Source organism: Guyanagaster necrorhizus (assembly GCF_019112545.1).
Source record: "Guyanagaster necrorhizus MCA 3950 unplaced genomic scaffold BT62scaffold_13, whole genome shotgun sequence".
In the NCBI taxonomy this organism is placed as follows: Eukaryota; Fungi; Basidiomycota; class Agaricomycetes; order Agaricales; family Physalacriaceae; genus Guyanagaster; species Guyanagaster necrorhizus.
In genome coordinates this window covers 1,115,801-1,133,924 of record NW_025064892.1, presented here as the reverse complement: position 1 = coordinate 1,133,924, position 18,124 = coordinate 1,115,801, and the positions used below count along the sequence as shown (strand labels likewise).

At 47.7% G+C, this 18,124-nt stretch overlaps 7 protein-coding genes across 7 annotated transcripts; 2 read left to right on the top strand and 5 right to left on the bottom strand.

Annotated features, from left to right (window-relative positions):
• Position 1: 1 nt before the first annotated feature.
• Positions 2-2,650, bottom strand: BT62DRAFT_980986 (sulfate permease; the record flags this gene model as incomplete). The annotated part of the gene is made up of 10 exons (XM_043189555.1): positions 2-292; positions 343-424; positions 477-988; positions 1,038-1,330; positions 1,382-1,788; positions 1,840-2,132; positions 2,183-2,245; positions 2,293-2,375; positions 2,428-2,482; positions 2,534-2,650. The coding sequence occupies 10 exons, from the start codon at positions 2,648-2,650 to the stop codon at positions 2-4; spliced, it is 2,196 nt and encodes a 731-aa protein (XP_043039623.1).
• A 3,426-nt stretch (positions 2,651-6,076) lies between these two features.
• On the bottom strand, positions 6,077-7,613 carry BT62DRAFT_950136 (alpha/beta-hydrolase). The gene is made up of 7 exons (XM_043188136.1): positions 7,426-7,613; positions 7,238-7,375; positions 7,083-7,182; positions 6,784-7,033; positions 6,552-6,736; positions 6,409-6,496; positions 6,077-6,358 (listed from the first exon to the last, which is right to left on the bottom strand). The coding sequence occupies exons 1-7, from the start codon at positions 7,580-7,582 to the stop codon at positions 6,269-6,271; spliced, it is 1,008 nt and encodes a 335-aa protein (XP_043039622.1). The 5' UTR covers positions 7,583-7,613; the 3' UTR covers positions 6,077-6,268.
• BT62DRAFT_1076508 (cytochrome P450) lies at positions 7,608-10,090 on the bottom strand. The gene is made up of 11 exons (XM_043179225.1): positions 9,868-10,090; positions 9,493-9,820; positions 9,296-9,444; positions 9,122-9,237; positions 8,941-9,072; positions 8,696-8,885; positions 8,566-8,647; positions 8,390-8,514; positions 8,201-8,336; positions 7,882-8,152; positions 7,608-7,815 (listed from the first exon to the last, which is right to left on the bottom strand). The coding sequence occupies exons 1-10, from the start codon at positions 10,058-10,060 to the stop codon at positions 8,083-8,085; spliced, it is 1,521 nt and encodes a 506-aa protein (XP_043039621.1). The 5' UTR covers positions 10,061-10,090; the 3' UTR covers positions 7,608-7,815; positions 7,882-8,082.
• Positions 10,091-10,458: 368 nt separating this feature from the next.
• On the bottom strand, positions 10,459-11,793 carry BT62DRAFT_920151 (uncharacterized protein; the record flags this gene model as incomplete). The annotated part of the gene is made up of 7 exons (XM_043184202.1): positions 10,459-10,734; positions 10,791-10,993; positions 11,044-11,181; positions 11,234-11,309; positions 11,361-11,501; positions 11,556-11,674; positions 11,733-11,793. The coding sequence occupies 7 exons, from the start codon at positions 11,791-11,793 to the stop codon at positions 10,459-10,461; spliced, it is 1,014 nt and encodes a 337-aa protein (XP_043039620.1).
• An 838-nt stretch (positions 11,794-12,631) lies between these two features.
• On the top strand, positions 12,632-15,063 carry BT62DRAFT_969027 (CFS1-like protein). The gene is made up of 12 exons (XM_043188930.1): positions 12,632-13,023; positions 13,080-13,262; positions 13,320-13,378; positions 13,428-13,553; positions 13,607-13,642; positions 13,693-13,902; positions 13,954-14,139; positions 14,195-14,316; positions 14,367-14,497; positions 14,559-14,589; positions 14,643-14,829; positions 14,883-15,063. Exons 1-12 carry the CDS (start codon positions 12,921-12,923, stop codon positions 14,907-14,909), a joined length of 1,401 nt encoding a protein of 466 aa, XP_043039619.1. The 5' UTR covers positions 12,632-12,920; the 3' UTR covers positions 14,910-15,063.
• A 224-nt stretch (positions 15,064-15,287) lies between these two features.
• BT62DRAFT_950126 (uncharacterized protein) lies at positions 15,288-16,069 on the top strand. Its single transcript, XM_043188135.1, has 2 exons — positions 15,288-15,577; positions 15,628-16,069. Exons 1-2 carry the CDS (start codon positions 15,320-15,322, stop codon positions 16,036-16,038), a joined length of 669 nt encoding a protein of 222 aa, XP_043039618.1. The 5' UTR covers positions 15,288-15,319; the 3' UTR covers positions 16,039-16,069.
• A 108-nt stretch (positions 16,070-16,177) lies between these two features.
• BT62DRAFT_932480 (uncharacterized protein) lies at positions 16,178-16,687 on the bottom strand. The gene has a single exon (XM_043186360.1). The coding sequence runs from the start codon at positions 16,543-16,545 to the stop codon at positions 16,207-16,209; it is 339 nt and encodes a 112-aa protein (XP_043039617.1). The 5' UTR covers positions 16,546-16,687; the 3' UTR covers positions 16,178-16,206.
• Positions 16,688-18,124: the final 1,437 nt, after the last annotated feature.

The following is an 18,124-nucleotide window of genomic DNA, read 5'->3' as shown; positions in this document are numbered from 1 at the left end:
ATCATGATTTGATGGGCCCGTTCTCTGCAGCGTAAACTGCAGATACAAGATCAAAGTGGAAAAATGGTGTTTGCCGAGTAGAATCATCCTGTCTGACCGAAGCCCTTGAGCTTCTATCCTGTTTCCAGTCTGCTGTCTCGATGTCTCCTTCGTGCAGCTCCGATGGTACAGATGTACCGTCTCGATAGGGGACAACGGCCGCGATTTCCTGAGGCACTCGCTGGCCTATACCAAACCCACCAGCGATTAGCGCCCGGCGGATCCAGGGAGAGAGGATAGTGGCAAAGTGAAACTAAATGGTTGATGAGTTCAAAAACCCGCGAAGGAACATCATAGACGTACCTCTACAGGGTGGTCGGTCCATCGTTCTATTTCATTCCGGGTATCTATTAGCGCTTGGACAGCAGTAGTATCAATTTGCGAGCTGTCGTAAAGAGATCAATACAAATGAAGATGCCTAACAAATCGAAGCGTACATCACAGAGAAATCGAGAACAACGGCCCGTAGAGTTGGAAGATTCGCGTTGGCTTCGGCTGCAGCATCGTGATCGCCTCGCTTGGGTCCAGGATCGTTCCATGCTCGGTCGCTCAGCTTCACCGTGCTCATGTCTTTGCCTCTTCTCGTGTTCTTCTTGACATAGTCCACGAGGGTTGAGTTCAACTGCGAGCTGTTGGGGTAGAGGAAGCTTTCTTCGAACCGGTAAACAATGACACCAGGAGACGGCGGGGTGACTTGAACGTCTGAGTTGGTGATGCCATCCTTTGTGAGGGGAACAAACACCTCTTGGCGATGTTTATCTGAATCGTCATTCAGAGTGACTTTACCGAGGAAGTATCCGCGAGGATGAGCGATGCGTATGAGGAGGAGGGCCAGAGACGTGCAGATGGACACGTATATGCCGTTTTCGATGGATGAAAATATCGTTACGAGAACTGCCGCGACCCATATCACAAATTCCAAGGGAGACACTCGCCAGTAGGAATAGACCTAGTAATAAGTTCAGTACAGTGAGGTGATGTGTATGCATCGAACATACCTGCCGAGGAGATGCTACCAGATCAGCCACTGCATGGATAATCACGGCAGAAAGACCTGCGGTAGGGATCCAGTAGAATGCAGGTGTTAGGCCATACAGTGCCACAATCACGACAACTGCAGTGATGATACCAGCGGCAGGAGTTCTTACACCGGACTTCGATTTCAAGGCAGAGCGAGAGAACGAGCCTGTAGCAGGATACGCGCCGAAACATGAACCCACGGTGTTCGTAACTCCTATGGCGATGAGCTCTTGGTTAGGGTTGATTTTGTAACCATTCACTCGTCCGAACGCTTCAAGAATCGTAAGTATCATAACCTGAATTTGCACATGGCGAGACTTACACTTTGCAATAGCGATGTGCTCAAGCAATAGAATAATAACTGCAACAGGAAGTTTCGCAGCCAAAGCAGAAACAAGCTTTGGGTCGATGTTGGGCTGACCGACGTGTCTGAGACCACTGGGGACCGTCTTTAAGATTTTGATTGGGTAGCTTCCCGACTTGCTACGTCGGTGTCTTGTGTACAGCCATGCAGCGATTGTCAGAATAAGGATGACAAAGGCATTCCTGAAAACAGAGATGAAGAAGAACAGTCGTCCTCTGCGAGGGAAACGCTTTGTGAGCTGATCGCATATGATGCGGATGGCGTATAATGCAACCAATCCGGTCAGTCCCCAAGCGGCATCAAGCTTGGTATTCGGCAGTCCCTTCAAGGTGTTTATGATAACTTCGTAAGTGGCAGCGCGAGTACTAGAATTTACGGTTTAGAATCGAGAATGAATGATAAATCAGACTGCGTACTTGAAACCAGTGATACCCATTAATCCAGGAACTTGACCAGCGATGATATTAATCGCAGAACCGGTCATAAAACCGCTGACGGCCGGTGCAGGAATAAAGTCAACTATCCATCCCAGCCGCAAGAGTCCAATGCCCAAGACGATAAAACCAGCGATGAACGCGACAGTGGTGGCTATTTGAGGACCTCCCCATTCACTGGGATGTTTTTTATCGATATAACTGATGATCTGGGATACAGTCAAGGACATGACAGCGACTGGACCAATGGACACGTCTTTCGAAGTTGCAAAAAACTAGATGGTAGATTAGCAAGTTGAGTTTAGGCATTGAAAAAAGGACAAACGCAGTATATCAATACACCAACGAACGAAGAATAGAGCCCATATTCGGGATCGAGGGTGGCAATCTATTGTCCGTCAGACTCGTTCTCTGGAGGATCCAATAAAAACTTGCCTGAGCGTAGGACATGCTCTGCGGAACGATGACCATCCCAACAGTAAGTCCAGCAATAACATCTCCAGTAAGCCATCCCAGATCTAGGATCTGTTTCAGTTGCCAATTCCCTCAGACGCACAGGGAGAAACTCACTGTATCTAGTGATCCATCCAAATATAGGGAACAAGCCGACAAGATAATCCACCACCTGTAATCAAATATGTAAAAACGACTCAAGATTGGAGAAAAGCATACGCACCCGTTTACCGGGGTCCTGGGTGTATTGAAGTACATAGTCCTTGGAAGAGACGACGGGGACAATCTCCTCTGGATACCCGATGATGCGTTTACCGAGGCGTTTCGCGGAGCTGATCATGGCGCTAACTGGACCTCGAGAAAGATGTTCCTGATGCTGCAGCATCTCTGAACTGGCGCTAAAAAATAACAGCGTTAGAGTTAACTCCGGTACGCTCTGAACGAACAAAGCGTTACGTACTACAGACGTCTCTCACGTAAACAGAAGCGTCGAAAAGCGAAGTCGGTAGCGACAAGCGAAAAAGCAAGACATTTTCAAGAATATTTTGAGGCTGGGAGATCGCGACATTAGGTGATCAACTGCCCAATGATTGCGCAATGCGGAGCCTGAATGACATCACGCGGGAATTCGAAAATTCAATCGATGACATTGGCGAATGTCGACGCGATTGGGCCCTGGTATGTCGCTTTGTCGATGGCGGGCCAGGAGAGGCCAGGAAATCGACCTTGGATCCTCGTGAACTCGTACGTATACGTATAAGTCCCGAAATTTTTGGCCCCGTTTGATTTGGAAAAAGATTTCTAAACCAGGCAGTAGCCGCGAAGCCGATCGTCACCTGCTCTGGCAGTGTGCCACACTTATTACATTGCAGATTCAGGTAGTAAAGAAATTACTTAGGGTTTGGCTAGCGGAATGCGAGAGAAGAGGGAGGTCATACGTCTACCTACAACAAGCGAAGATTGTCACGAAAACCCAACTACTTCAACTTAGTTAAGACAACAATTTAACGTACTTAGGAGTGCCCAACAAGCACTCTGTTAGTGGTATGACCTTATAGACTATGACGTGATAATTCATGAATTCAAGAAGTCATGATAGCTTGTTGATTGAGGGGTAGTTCCGAGTCCGCAGAGGAATACATTAGGAAGGCTGAGTTCATTGAATAACTCAAATCTTTCGACGAGGAAGACGTCATGCAACACGGGTACCTTGTCAAACCTACTGTACAGGTGCTCTGCGGGTAATGCTCCACATCCATGACACCCAATCATCAAAGCAGATGGGACGCTATAGAGTCAGGGACACGGATGTTTCACCAAAGAGTACTAGAACGATTCAGCTACCGCCATGAACACCAGAAGGAGCTCCACCAACCTCGTCTCGAGACCCAACGGCCAATAACAACGCAGCATCTCGTTCCTTAAAAGAATCGGGAATCGGGATGGGGCTGGGGACGGTCAGGTGGATCTCGACATATGACCCTGCGAAGTTACATGTGAACGCATGGTCAGCCGGTCATGCATACTCCTCAAGATGCTTACCGTATGCTTTTGGGTATATACGATAGCCCACATATGAGTCTTTTATAAGAGGAAAATACACAAAACCATCCAGCCCGACACCGTCGTGAAGAAATCCCGAGGAACAGCATTCGCCGGAGGTCGGAAGTTGTTGGCTGTTAAGGTGACCAAACCAGTCTCGGCTCGCGCCATTTCACGTGTATCGCCCAGAATATAATATCATCAACGCGACGAAGAGTAACCGACTGAACAGATGTGACGCGTCGAGCGCGGATATATCGGGAAAAGGAACTGCAACAAAGGTCAATCCTCTCCACCTAGGGTGCTAGGGAAGCAACTTCATCGGGATGCCGCTCGTCCAGTCTCAGACCTAGCATACAATATTAGACCACAGACCGAAATTAAATAAAGGCACAATCTAACGCACCAACCATTATTAGCAAATCCCGTGGACATTTCGTTCAAAAGCGGGTATAATCATAGACGTACCAGCGGAGCGCGTCATTTGAAACGTAGACAAGGAATCCCAATAACAAAAGGACCCAGAATAAGCGGAGAGAGCATGCGGTGTCATCGGCAAAATCCAAGTCTCTGATCGACCCCCGACCTGACTGGACCACTTGTTGCACACTGCAGCGCAGTCCTCCATGGGGAATACTTAATCACCGCTGCTAGCCAAAGACTAGCTGCAGGGCCCAGTTACATCGAAAAGTGCAGTGCTAGAGTTCCTCTCGCGAGACAGTTAAAGCGGAACCAAGGTGTATGGGACGAAGGTTTTCTCGCCATTCTGGGAAATTTCAGACCAAGTTCATCGCCTTTGGTTTAACCCTGTCAGAACGGGCGGCTGAGAAACCAAGTTTGTCAAGCCAGTTTTCATACGACTGGAAGGAAGTAAAACGGCTCACCGCTATGTCATATAACATTATTTGTACACTAGCACTTGCAACATTTGACGGATGTCCAAGAGGAAAGGATGGTTTGCTAGTTCTGATCCTGCAAAAAATTCGTTAGTAGGGTCAATTATATTTTCACTGGCCGCACTCGCAGATACTTTAACTGTATTCACCAGAATGAGCAACATAGTCAAGGGCTATTGAGACTCCGCTTGCCCTGCATGAATGTACTAGGTGTGGTCGTAGACTGAGGCTTGAGGGCATTTCGTACCAAACGGACACGAGGATCAACATAGCTTTGTTGGTTGTCTTGGCTATCGAAATAGGGCTAATGGCTTTTATCCTAGAATCGGATTGTCCATATAGCGGCTTGAACTTCGAAGTTGAATGTGAACTGACACGTAGGAAAAATTCGGTCGCTTCCTCGGCCTGTAGTTCCGTTGCCAGATGGTATTGTTTTTGCATCTATTTCTGAGTGTACACTTATAGCTCTGGGCTATTAAATACATGACTTTCAGGCATTTTCTTCAGAGATCCTTGCCTTCCTCATACATGAACATTGGGCGTGCCTTTTACGCAACTGGCTGGATGGGATGCACGGAACTGTCGAAGAGCGCACTGACCTGGTGCTCAGGGCAGGCAACTAGGACTCAGATTCCAGTGGCTTTTGTAGGTCATATCATGTGTGTCCTTTCCGAACCCCAACAAACTACTCACTCAGGAGAAATAAATAGCAACATCGACTCCCAAGATCCCAGCAGACTGAACATTCGCTGAGTTTACCTCTGATCTTAGCCCCGCTTGTGGGATGGGAATATGATTTACGAAAATAGTAGGCATTGGTTTTTCAGCTGCGGAAAATCGCCTTCCCGTTAATGCACCTTATGGCATTGAGGTGGACATCCGAGTCATTAGCCGCCTCAGTGGCGCACCCCATCTTCCGATACTCGGTGTAGATCCGAGTCGAAGGAGGGATGCATATTTACTCTGGTTTTTCCGTCCCTGAGAAGCTAACCAAAGTCCGCGCTTGTCGTGAGTATCTATCCGTAGACAGGGCTCAATATACAGAGTGACTTTACTGGCATGGAGGCGACATATAATCTGGGGGTAAACACGGACCGCAATGTTCTAATCATTCCTTCTAGCGTTGCTTGAAAAGTCTCGCACGACCTCGACTGTTTTACCACGGTTTGCCTCCTTGACATTTTTTGACTTAGCTTCCTCAACCATCGTCTTTACTCGGAAATGCTTCCTTCTTCAAGTTGTGCTGCCTTCTTTGTCATTACTTATCACATTGTCAATCAGACTCCAGAGATCTGGAAGGCGAATAGTTTTATTATCTGACATAGATGGGTTTTTGTAAATTGGAGAACAATCTGATTTTACTCTTCTTTGCTACATGAACAGTAAGAAATGGTAGTGGCACTTAAGTAGAACACTAATGAAGCCTATCTATTACTTAGAATAAGTAGGGTGACCGAGGCTTGAAGTAACTGTGGATGTTAGCAATGCCAATCGTTTCGTCAGTGCTCACTTGGCTACTACTAAAGTCTAGGGATGACACCATCGTGATGCGGCTGATTCAGAATGCTCAGAATTTGGGCCGACACAGCATCAGGGTCTTCTTGGACGACCTGAGAAAGGTATAAAACAGGGCAACGGAGACATGATTCTGAATGCTCACTAGGTGTCCTCCTGAAGAGATCCTCGAAATAGAGGCCGGCTTTCGCCCTTTGGATAAATCAGAGAGACTGTCTTGAGAATACTGTGGACTAATTTCAGATGCTTAGAATTGAATTAAACTAACAACAATGATTTATAACGCACACAAGGCTGTCCTTTTTGCCGTAGATGATATGTATTGGGACGGTTGCGCAGACTTTTTCGATCTGCTCAGCAGCTTCAAAGGTCGACCCGAAATCGGTAAAACCACTCGATTCGTGGCGTTTGTCGCACTTCGTGGTAACGGAATCCAACGGATGTTCAGGGTCCAATGGGCGAAGGCCGTGATTCTGGTGATAGGTGAATGAGGATTACGATGGATAAGGAATGCACCAACAACGTGGATAACCACAGTTCGAATATCCCATGTCTTCCATGGCGCGCGCTTCACGAAGTACTCAAATGCTGCTTTCCGGTTATTCCAGGTGTTGCGCTGTGCAGCTATAGCTTTCGTTAACATCGAAGTCTGGCGCTCGCGGTCCTTTATATTCGCTTGGAATACATGCCTGTCGATCATGGGCGGTTCAACCAATATGATACTTTCATATGGTAATTCACCAGAAGAGTAACACTTCGTAGAAAACATCCTAGAAACGGCGTCTATGAAGAGGTTAGAGCAGATGTAAAAACACGGACGCAGCGGAAGCTCCGGCGGAATGTCCGACTACGATGATACGCTCGCCTCGCAGGCGATTCTCCGCAAATTCTGCGATGCCACGGGCCCAGTCCGAAATCGCTAAGGGTCCTCGCTTTCCGTCAGATTTGGCTTCATTGATATAAGAAGGCCTTACATGGAGAGAAGCCGGCAATCTCCTTAGCGTTCAGGAGTGCTGATTCGCCATGATTGAGCGAATCAAAGGCCCAGCATTCTTTAACACTCTGAGTGGAACTGAATATGTTGGCGATAACAGGCTCCCAATGTTCCTTGTCTAGAATGCATGGAAGAAAAGACATCATCGGAGAGTAGTTGTGTACTTACGCGTGCCGGTTGCATGCAAAAAGATTAGGACCTTTCCATCATTCTTGGTGGAAGCAGTAGGTGTATACCGCTTCGCAGCCATTTTGAGGGGCACCCCATTAACGGTGCAAGCCGTCTTGATAACAACGGCTTCAACAATGAAGGCGGAAAGAGACATATCGGATGATCAACGAACTCTTTCGCTTGAACTTCCCATAAATACTCTCCGGTTCTTTGAGAAAGTCGATCTGATTGCCGGCTGTTGCGGTGACTTCGGGGCCGGCACCATCCGGTCGTCTACTCATGCTTTGACAGCCGGACCTGCTTTGAATCAGCCCGTGTTAGTAGTAACAGGCCCGAGGCAGAAGTGTGGCTAGATTTTGAGAATTCATCGGGGTCTACGGGATATACCTAGGCAACATCAGAAATCAGAATCAGAATCAGACAAGGAAATGACAAAAGGTGCTATGTACGTACTGTTGTTGTTCAATGGAGGATATATGAGCGTTGTGTTCCACTGTGGTTTCCGCGATTCTCTAACTTCAGCGACTCGAAGATGTTGAGTTTGACTCAAAACTTGGAACACACAATGTTGTTCGCATTTGGCTGTCCAAAGATACATTGATTTGAACCGAGGCAACTTGAACCGTAAATGGAAAACACCATAAGTCAACTACGTTAAACGCCGTGCAAATGGACGCTGGACCTAGGCCTCGGAACAATGCGACATTGGAACGGAGAAGGATGGCTGATATTTGTGTCAACACCTTGAAATAGGATAAACGAAGGTGCGCACCTCGTTACACCCGTGGTATAGGATATCTCTGGACAATATTCTGCACCTGTGTTGACGTCAACAGGTTTTAGGATGTTGAAGCAGGCAAGTATGTTGGCAATGTTGAGAATAACAGATGTTTCGGCGAATCCAGCACCTTTTAAGCGCTCCTTCGTTAGATGATCAGGCCACAAGGTGACTTGCACTAACCAGGGCAGACCCGTCTTCCGAAGCCAAACGCAAGCTTCCGTGGGTCCATCTCGTTTCTTGTAAGAAACCGGTTGGGATCAAAAATATCCGGGTTAGTATACACTGAGGGATCGCGACATATTGCCCTAAATGACCTTCAGGAAAACACAACGTTCAGCCAGAACGCCGTATCTCACCAGATATTTGCCATAACTGTACTACTTTGGGGGATCCTGTATCCGTTATAGGTGTCTTCTTGAATGACACGATGAGGCAGGCCTTTCTTACACTGAGTTACAAGCAATCATACACTCGGCATATACTCACCCAGTCTAGCCGCTGGGGAATACCGTAATATCTCCTTGAAGAGGGCTGACACATACGGAAGAGAGGATTGGTCGTCGAGGTTGGGAAGACGATGGTCGTCCAACACAGAGTCAATTTCGTTTTGGGCCTTCTTCTGTACGTCTGGATATTGTATCATCAACGCGATGAAAGATAGCATTATTGAAACCGTCTGCGAAGTAAGTTGCAAGACACCACGATATTAATACTGAAGGGAAAGGACATACAGTATCTGCACCTCCAGCATATAAAGCAGACGAACACCAGGCTATCATACGTTCCTCATTGTTATCAACATAATGCCCATCTTGAGGCTGAAGGTGTTGGGATGTAAATGAATCCTTGGCGTTGCCGCTTGCCTGCGTGACTTCAGCCGCTTTGACGTTGTCGATCTTCGAGGATACTCGCCATCTGTTCCTTCGTCCATTTAAGCGGTTCCTGATCAATTGCCTTCATACGCGCACGAACAGAAAACGCAAATCTCTTGAAGTGGGCCCCCGGCATCCAAGATGGAACGAATCGCACTTTTCAAACGTACAGCAACATCAGCAATGGGGGATAACAAGTCAATGACATACGTACGGAAGGGCATTACTTCGACTAACCATCGGCCAGGCTGAACTACCTGCTTATGAAGGGCGAACGCCTCCTCCATGAGTGAAACGAAGTAGTCATCATCACTGGTGACCGGCCATCCGTAAGCGAGATCTAATACTACTGCGCCAGCGTTCCTATTTCATCATGAGAAAGAGGGACCTGGGGTAGTAAAAATACGTTACCGTCGAAGATGCTTCACATAGTTTTCGGGTGTATTCAGAAGCCCCTCTAAGAGAATATGCAGTTCCCGCTCTAGAATACCTTGATAGCCTTGAACTGCTCTCGGATTGAGACCTGACTGAAGCAGCCGTCGATATATTTTATGATGGGGGTGTTGCGAAGAGACGGAGAAGACAGTCATTCCACGTCCAGCTAGTTCATTATACATCCACACGACCGGTCTGTCCGAATATATATTAGAGCGATGTTCAAGAAGCGCCAAAGCAGCTTCGACGCTGTTCAACACTATAAAGTGCCGCCCGAAAAATCTGTAGTGAATTATTGCACTCCCTACGAAGTTCGTGAAGCAGAAGCCTAAAAAGTTGGCATAACCGTACCGTATTGCTTCGACCATTCAGCGAAAGTAGTCCAAGGCGCGACTCTTGGCATCTGATGAATATTTCCTGAGATCGTTTTCGGCGGAGGCCCTGGGGGAAGTTGTTGAGCCCCGCGGAATAGAATTGTACTCGACAGAGCTAAAGTTAAGCCTAAGAGTACGAGTCCAGCCAAAAATTCAAGTTGCCCAAGCATAACAAGCTACTAAGAATAGTCGTGAAGGCGATAGAATGCGAGTGATCTCCGCACTCGCATTCTTAGCAGAACTAAAGTACGTAACCGGAATTCGCCGTATGAGAATGCTTGTTGCCGATCTTGTCTTGTTACTTATTGGACTGGCTCCAGAATCGTCTTTTAATTATGTAGTCTCTTGCCGGTATGACAGACTAGGGTCAGCATACCCTTGATCACGATGAAAAATTATACATATATAAATAGTTCCAGGCCGTCCTAACCATGCCGCTGGACTAGGAGAACTTCAGATTAGACAAATCTTTGGTGATGGGCCTCATCCCGAGACGCGCTATCTCGACGCCTTACAACCGGACCGCTACCAATGATGTTCACTGAATATTACGTCAAACGCCTACGAATCAAACATCCTCGTTCCTCTTCAGGTGGCTACTCCCCGTCGGGTCTATATCTTGGCCTCGGCTACTGCTGATCTGTACTCGGTCTTCGTCGCTCTCTTGGTACGATCTTATTCCGACTTTCAGAGTCCCGGCAGAACTTGACTGAGGTTCCGTCCGAACAATGGCCGCGAAATCCAGATGACTCAAGACGTTGTGCTGGTGGTCGTATTTTTGATACCGGGCTAGTGCCGCTCGTAGTAGGATGACGGAGAACGTAATTGGAATGATTTGACCAATCTACCAAAGAAGTGTCATCAGTAAGACAACTTGACATCCGCATACTGAAAACCCACCAGGTCGACAACAAGGTACGCGGCATTTGACTGCCGCAGATAGATTACCAGCATGGAAATGAGCGCTAGAGAATATAATGCGCCGCATTCGAGGATCACCAGAATGATGGGATAGAAAGAGCTCCTTGAAGTATGCGTGGACGTAGTAGCGAAGTACTTAACGGCACGCCGGTGGGCTATCCACAACTTTGTCGCCAAAATGGCTAGAGGAGGATTAGCAGGGTCACACACTGATTAACATGCTTTAACTTACACGTCGCTGATATGTTGGTCGCCAAAGCGATAGAGTAGAAAGACACTACCCATTGTTGAGTCTGGTGGACAAATATTGCGTCTTTATTAATTGTTCCGGTCTCTCTTGCTATGGACCAGATGGTGTGGGCTCCCGCCACTAAGAAAAGAAGGATGAGGGGCGATGAAATCATCGAAAGCGAGCGTCTTACCAACGGTTCCAATCCAGCCGAGAATCGGGAAAGCAATAATCAAGGCGTTTTGCCAGACAATATAGCAACGATAAATCTATCAGCAGCGACTTTAACAAATATGAATGCTGAAAGAAGATCGCCATACAAGAATGCCGTCAGCCAGGAGAGTCTCCAAATAGTACACCGAGTTCTTGAAAGTGAATCTGGTGCTGTCAAGGAAGTAGATGTGATCGCCTTTCGAAATAATGAATCCTTGATACACGTAGATTCCATCTGCAATGACATGCTTGGTTCTCGGTCAGTTGAAATTTGTGCTAATGAAGAGCTGGATTTTACGCACAAGAGTACTGAGAATTCCCAAGGCGCATACACCTACAAGCGTTACTGTAGAACGTTGGCGGTCGTTCCGCTCATGGGTTAGAGCCCAAAGTGTAATGAAAATAAGCAAAGCAGCAAAACCTGTGGAAATGATTGTTATGGTATGACCCGAAATGAGGGACGGAGCATCGATGCACACCGTATAGAACGGATTCGACTATAATAGCGATGAATTCGGCAGCCTCGATAGAAAAGGCCATAAACTTGACAGATAAGTATGGAGCGAGAAGAAAGATATCTTCAATCGATACAGCTCCTGTCAAGCTCCTGCGGGCTTAACTACTTCCCTGAAATGTCGTCACGGAGAAAGATTGCAGGCACCAAGGGACAAAAGTAGCATCGGTGAAGTCCGAGAGCTGTCGAAGCTGGGGCACAAAAGGAAACCAATGAGCATCCAGTAGACACCCTTGTGTAAATCCACAGAAAGATAGCTACGCGCCATGGCTCTCAACTACACAGCATCCGACCATTCCAAAATCCCATATTATCGCACCAATGGACCCATGGGTTGACGCGAAAGCGAAGTACTTTGACCGTCATTCCCACGTTTGCTAGCCACGGTAACCACGATTAGCTCGGAAATGTCATGGGATGCAGTAAGTATCATCGCGTTTCCTGGTTTCCTGGTCCCCTGGTCCTGAATCTCGGGTGTATCATGCCCATACACTGACAAATTTGCAGCGTATGTTCAACACATGAAAGCGACGTGGAATGGTACGATCGGAGATCAAGGGGTGGACATAAGGAATTTCCCGAGATCTAGTTCCCCTACTTGCGTCGCAATTCTCGCACTAAATCATCCCTTTATCTCTCTCTCCTTGAGCTTTCTGATGTAAAACATCATAAAAACATAGTTACTTACTAAAAAAACCCCCCCGAATTTTGATGGCATCATGATTCAATATTCAGCTTGCGGTGGCACAAATCTTGCGGATCGACCTATTTCTCCATGAGAGAACACATGAGTAACACTTATGACATACAGTTTTCGGAAAACGCCGCTGGCTATTGCCGCAACATCCGTGGCGGCTTCCAGAAGTCGGTCAAAAAAAAAACCGCCATTCTGTGAGGCTCAGAGACTTCCTCAGCGCTGTGCTTGGGAACGGAGACACCTGAATAGTCAGCGGAGTATCAAGTTTATGCGTCCATCAGAATGGATAAGCGTCAGTTTATTTTCCTCGATTTATTCTAATAATGTGGCCATGCTTTGGTATTCTTTCCAGAGTCGGGACCATATCGGCAACAAACCCTACCAGCGGGGATTTGCTTATAGGCGCAAAGAATTGAACGCTGGCGTTAACAACCATCCCCCATTAGCTACCTTCATATGGCATCTAAAGTCCTTTCTGCGTCAGACTCTTCTTCATTAACATTTAATGGAAAATCACTTCTATCTCGTCCGTCATTCTCTTGGCTTTTAGCCGCATATGGTGAGAAACTTACAACTGTATCTACCACTCTATCTAATGTCGTGATGCTCTGACAGCTAAGGCCGCTCTATTATCTTCCCTGAGCCAAGGTCTCCGTCGGGGTTCACTCGTCATCTTCGACCAGGGAGATTCTTACCGGTTCGGCAACTTAATCCTTGACGAAGACGCAGATTCCGTCGTCTTCCAGGTAAAATCTCCCAATTTCTGGACTCGGATCTACCTCAGTCATGACCTTGGCTGTAAGTTTTTCTTAGCCAAGGGTCACCCCTCCGTCATCTAACTGTGCTCTTATTCAGTCGCTGAGGCTTATATGAACGGAGAATTTGAAGCCAGCAGCCTCAGAAGGGCACTTAATGTCCGTCTCTTTACATTTATCGGCACGTGCACGCCTGATATCGATTTAGTTATGGCTGGATAATCGCACTCATCTCAGCGAGCTTTCGTCTTTTTGGAATCGCTGCTCGGTCGCTTTTTCGTCTTTGTATATATGTTTTCTCGGTCAGTCCTTGGGTAATGCCAAACTAAACGTCGTATGCGTTTATTACTATGAATGTATCTCGCTCTTCGGTTTACTTCAATGTAGGTAACCGGCTACGAGGTCGACAATGAATTTTTCAAAGTGAGTATCGCAACGTCTACTCGACGCTGTCTCTCATACCTCTCGAATAGTCTTTCCTGAGTCGCGACATGACTTACTCCTGTGCAATCTGGCCTGAGAGCGCTGGCGGCGTTCGCGGAGATCTAACGAGCGAATGGCAGGAGGGAGACTTGGAAGCAGCGCAACTCTACAAGATCCGCAACTTGATAAGCAAGGCTCGGCTCCGTCCTGGAGATCGTCTACTGGAATTCGGTACCGGTTGGGGTGCTCTTGCAATTGAGGTGGGTTCGCACATTTGTTAATAACCGTACCAACTGGCTGATAACAACGAGGCCGCGAAAATGGGATGCCAAGTAGATACGCTGACACTCTCTGTCAATCAAAAAGCGGTTGCGGAACAAAGGGTAGCCGCGCTATCATTGCAAGATCGTGTGCGTGTCCACCTGCTGGACTACCGGAACATGCCAGGTGATTTCGAACACGCATTTGACGCGTTTATCAGCGTCGAAATGGTGGAGGTCGGTCAACGTTCCGCTCGAGTCTATGTAACCATCTCGACAATAGACCCTATAGGCAGTCGGCGCGATGCACCTCGGGAGCTTTTTCAAGCTTCTTGACTGGGCGCTGAAGCGTCATCGTGCTGCGGCTGTAATCACGGCCACAACCCAGCCCGAGTGGCGTTTTAAAGTTCTTCAGTAAGCAACGGTGTAATCTACGTCTGCGTCGTACTCATTCTTCCATGAAGACCTGATGACTATGCTAGACGATATCAGTGGCCCAACTCCTTTATTCCTTCTGCTACATATTTCCTGCAGGTTGCTGAAGCTGCAACTAAAGGAAGTCTCACCGTCGAGAGCGTAGAAAATTTTGGATCCCGTGAGTACTCCCTTTTTCGTACAACATACAAGGCATTCTTATTTGACGTGATTTTCTTTTGATTACCCTCGAACACTGCGCGAATGGGGAAGGTGGGACTTTCCGTGTGATCCTTGTTATTCCATTCTGACGGCGAGAGCGTTAGGCGTTTTTCGCGGAACTGGGGGAATGAAGAACTTATGGCTTCACTGGCGAAAAGCCAACCACAGCTATTGAGAGTGCCAGGCGCCCTGGAGGCCTTTAAACGCAAGTGGGAATATCTGTGGGTGTACGCAGAAGTTGGGTATGCTCGTGCATATACGTCAATGCACCACTTCACATTCATGCGTCCCGTAAGTGGCACCCGCAACCCTGCTCACAAATCACCGACTTACGCTCTGCACAGGAATTTGTCTCCGTCCCTTGCGATTGATGCTGTGCGGGCGATCTGCCATTACAAAGATGTAGAATAGTGACAAGAACCAATACATATCTCGTTGGTAGGAAGCTTATTGATCTCTCGCGGCCAATCTCAGGATTTTGACGACAGCAGATTCATAGAGTAGTCATAATTAATTCGAGATGATTCTTCCAAAGCGTCGAAAAGATAACTTTGAGGCGGGAGAGATGTGAGGGATTCATTTAAAGGAGTAAAATTCGACAAGGAACATAACGGATCAGTCCAGAGAGATCCTGACAGTTCTCCCTCGAGCTTGAAGGTTCGCGTCAAGATAAGATAAGATCTATTTGTTCATGTTGAGTGACGTCATCATATACGACCGCGAAGAAGGCTGACGGCAGTTAATTTGCACTGAGCTCGAACAGTCACTAGCCATCGCTGAGATGGTGTTGGGCGTTATCGGTATCGCAGCAGGCGGCGTTGCCATACCCTTGGCGGCATCTGGAGTAGCTGCCTCTGTTGCCAGCATCGCGCAAGGTGCTGGTGCTCAACAGCAAGGGAAGGCGGCATCAAAACCAGCAAAGCCACCTGATCCAGATGACCCTCGACTGAAAAAGTTCACCCTCATAGCGCATTGCAGCGAGGACTCGCCGTTAAAGGACCAGGTGGAAGGCAAGCAGGTAGTCTTGCGTGATCGAAAGGTACGTCCGCCTAGCTATAATTCTCCGCTGAGAAACTGAATATTTTGCAGCTGTATCTTGATGATCAGGATTCTTCGCAGCGGAAATTCGAGGATGGGCATGGATTCAGTGGGTTCTATGTCGATTACCCTTGGAACGATAAGCCGCGAGGGCTTGTCAGCACCATCAGACCAGACCCACCGGAACTGAACTGGATATATGTGAACAAAGATACTTTGTTGGTCGAGCATGGAGGCAAGACACAGAGTCTTCCTCACATGGTAGGGCCCTGGGACTGGACAGAGAACCAAGAATGGTTGTTGTTCGAGGGCTGGGAGGGCTTTGCGGTGATGGAGGAAAGCGAGGGATGTTGGCTTCTATGTTACGACCGCGAACAGGACCATTTGGCTAGCATAAGAGGAGAAAAAAGAGTAGTAAAATGCACGCTGGAAAGAATAGTATCAAGTCCGCCCGTAAAATAGAAAACCATTGCAAACCTTGCTGAGGGCCTAGTTGGTGGTCGCGATTGAAACGTTGAAGAGTGCGGAATATACCGACATGCTGACAAATGCGCCATAACCAACAAAAAGTGGCATACAAACCCAAATATTCAAGTTACACTGGTAATTACAGGGTCGATGCCCCCAAATTTACCATACCGTAACATTTATTCCTTGTTCTCTCATCTCCTGCATCCGAACTACCGTATCGTTCAGCAATTCGCCTCCATCTCGTGGTCCAATAACCGCAGACTTCAGCATCATCCTATCCACTCGATATTCCAACATCCTCATTATGGCACCCTCATCGAGATCTACGTTGTCTTTTGACCAAGCAAGATCAAGTCGCTCGAGCCCTGGTAAAATCTCGGGTTTCGAGAGGTTATCCATCAAGTGCTGGTCGAGCGTGAAGAAACTCGCCGATTCCCTCTTTTCAATGATAGAAAGTCGCCTGAGGTTGGGAACCCTGAAGAGAAATTCAACAACCATTTTAGAGTCGAAGGGAAGATCTTTCAAAGTTAGATGAGAAAGAGAGGATCGGAGCTTCGCAAGGGATTTTGCGCAACGACAGACCATGGACTGGTAATAGAGGGAAAAAAGGCCTGGATCAACATTCTTGTATAACTCGTCCGTACAGATATTCGTATCCAACACAAGATGCGTAAGCGCCGGCAGTTCGAACGTCTCGAGGAAACCGGATACCCCATAGCGAACCACAATAAGAGACCGTAGACACCGAAGCACGGAGGATGCTCCTCGAGTCCGTCCACTAGAATCCCAATGAGACAACGTGAGGTGCCGGAGGTTGACACAAGACCTCAGCAAGTAGGAGATGTATTCCGATGGGTATTCATGGAGAGTAAGTGATTGGATCTGATGTATCGGTAGGACATACCCTGCGATCGACACGTTCCCTCCTTTAAGATGAAGTTCTCGCAGTTTCGGTGCCTTCTCGAACAACGTGCAAGGGTATGAATGCTCGGCCCAAGCACCCTGTTGAGATAGATCGAGACATTCTAGTGATGGCCATACGAAGCTATGCTCATCGGAAAGGTTGAGATGGGAGCGCAACACTTTGAATGGGTCAATGTCAAACACCAGCCTGCGGCATCTCGCCAGATCCAAGCCCCCAGCGAAGAGCTTGTCAAAGACTCTGTAATTGCGTCCGAGCCTTTCGACAGCTTGGCGCGTGGATTGGTTTGAAAATAATGCAGAAATGAAGATGGATAAGGGACGGGAGCAGGAACGATCTTGATGTAGGCTGATAATGTTACACAGTGCCTGACTGACGTCTGCCTGATTTGCATGCCCGTATACACATGTCCACATTTCTGGGGTAGAGAGTGTGATACTCCGCCAAAATGAGCATACTGAAGCGAGACGAAGGGGAGTGATGATGAGGGTTCGAACGGCATCGCCGTCCGGGAAATACGAGGATGTTGGCATCGGGCTACATGCGTCCTTGAAAATATTCGTCAAAATTTCTACGGGCAGCCGACGAACGGGGGCCAAGCGGGACTCCCATGCATCGAGGCAAAGGCTCAGCTCGTCCCGACCGTGTCTGAGCTGAACCAGGATGCTCTCAAGTCGAGAAATTTCGGCATTGTAGTCGGACAGCCTTGAGTACAAGGACGGGATCACTCTGTGTATGGATGCAGTACTTTCCGAGTCCATTTCTTGACCGGTGCGAAGAGCGTTGTGAAGAGGGAATGGGATAGGGTGCGGGGGGGAGATAAATGATGCGGAGCATTGATTGCAAAGGGGTATTGTCTTCGTATCGGTGGGCATTGTAGCTAACTGCGCATCTTTCGTTAGCCAAATATTACACGTTAAGCCTAGAGACGTGCGCACCTCAACTCCTATCATACTATGTTGTGGATGAAAACACACTTAACATACGGACCTTCAGGGTCGCGTTGAATGTGTGGTAATTGCATGGCGCCACATTCACCACGTCACGTACGGAATCTATACAGTCGAACATCGTGCCATTTCGGGAGGGTAAGGAGGGTTATAAACAGGCTGCCTTCCACATGGAGGAATCGTTATCACAGTGTGGGGAACTTGG

Bases quoted from the DNA above. Each gene is read 5' to 3' on its own strand.
- BT62DRAFT_950136 (XM_043188136.1), bottom strand. From the start codon at position 7,582: ATGTCTCTTTCCGCCTTCATTGTTGAAGCCGTTGTTATCAAGACGGCT. The intron at 7,183-7,237 runs GTAAGGCCTTCT...GAGGACCCTTAG, and splicing joins GATTGCCGGCTTCTCTCCAT to CGATTTCGGACTGGGCCCGT. The intron at 6,737-6,783 runs GTTGGTGCATTC...ACCTATCACCAG, and splicing joins GAACTGTGGTTATCCACGTT to AATCACGGCCTTCGCCCATT.
- BT62DRAFT_1076508 (XM_043179225.1), bottom strand. From the start codon at position 10,060: ATGCTTGGGCAACTTGAATTTTTGGCTGGACTCGTACTCTTAGGCTTA. The intron at 9,073-9,121 runs GCGAGTATCCTC...GAAGTCACGCAG, and splicing joins AATGGACGAAGGAACAGATG to GCAAGCGGCAACGCCAAGGA. The intron at 8,886-8,940 runs GTATGTCCTTTC...CTTACTTCGCAG, and splicing joins ATGCTGGAGGTGCAGATACT to ACGGTTTCAATAATGCTATC.
- BT62DRAFT_969027 (XM_043188930.1), top strand. From the start codon at position 12,921: ATGGCATCTAAAGTCCTTTCTGCGTCAGACTCTTCTTCATTAACATTT. The intron at 13,903-13,953 runs GTGGGTTCGCAC...GATAACAACGAG, and splicing joins GGGGTGCTCTTGCAATTGAG to GCCGCGAAAATGGGATGCCA. The intron at 14,140-14,194 runs GTCGGTCAACGT...TAGACCCTATAG, and splicing joins TCAGCGTCGAAATGGTGGAG to GCAGTCGGCGCGATGCACCT.
- BT62DRAFT_950126 (XM_043188135.1), top strand. From the start codon at position 15,320: ATGGTGTTGGGCGTTATCGGTATCGCAGCAGGCGGCGTTGCCATACCC. The intron at 15,578-15,627 runs GTACGTCCGCCT...AATATTTTGCAG, and splicing joins TAGTCTTGCGTGATCGAAAG to CTGTATCTTGATGATCAGGA.
- BT62DRAFT_932480 (XM_043186360.1), bottom strand. From the start codon at position 16,545: ATGGTTGTTGAATTTCTCTTCAGGGTTCCCAACCTCAGGCGACTTTCT.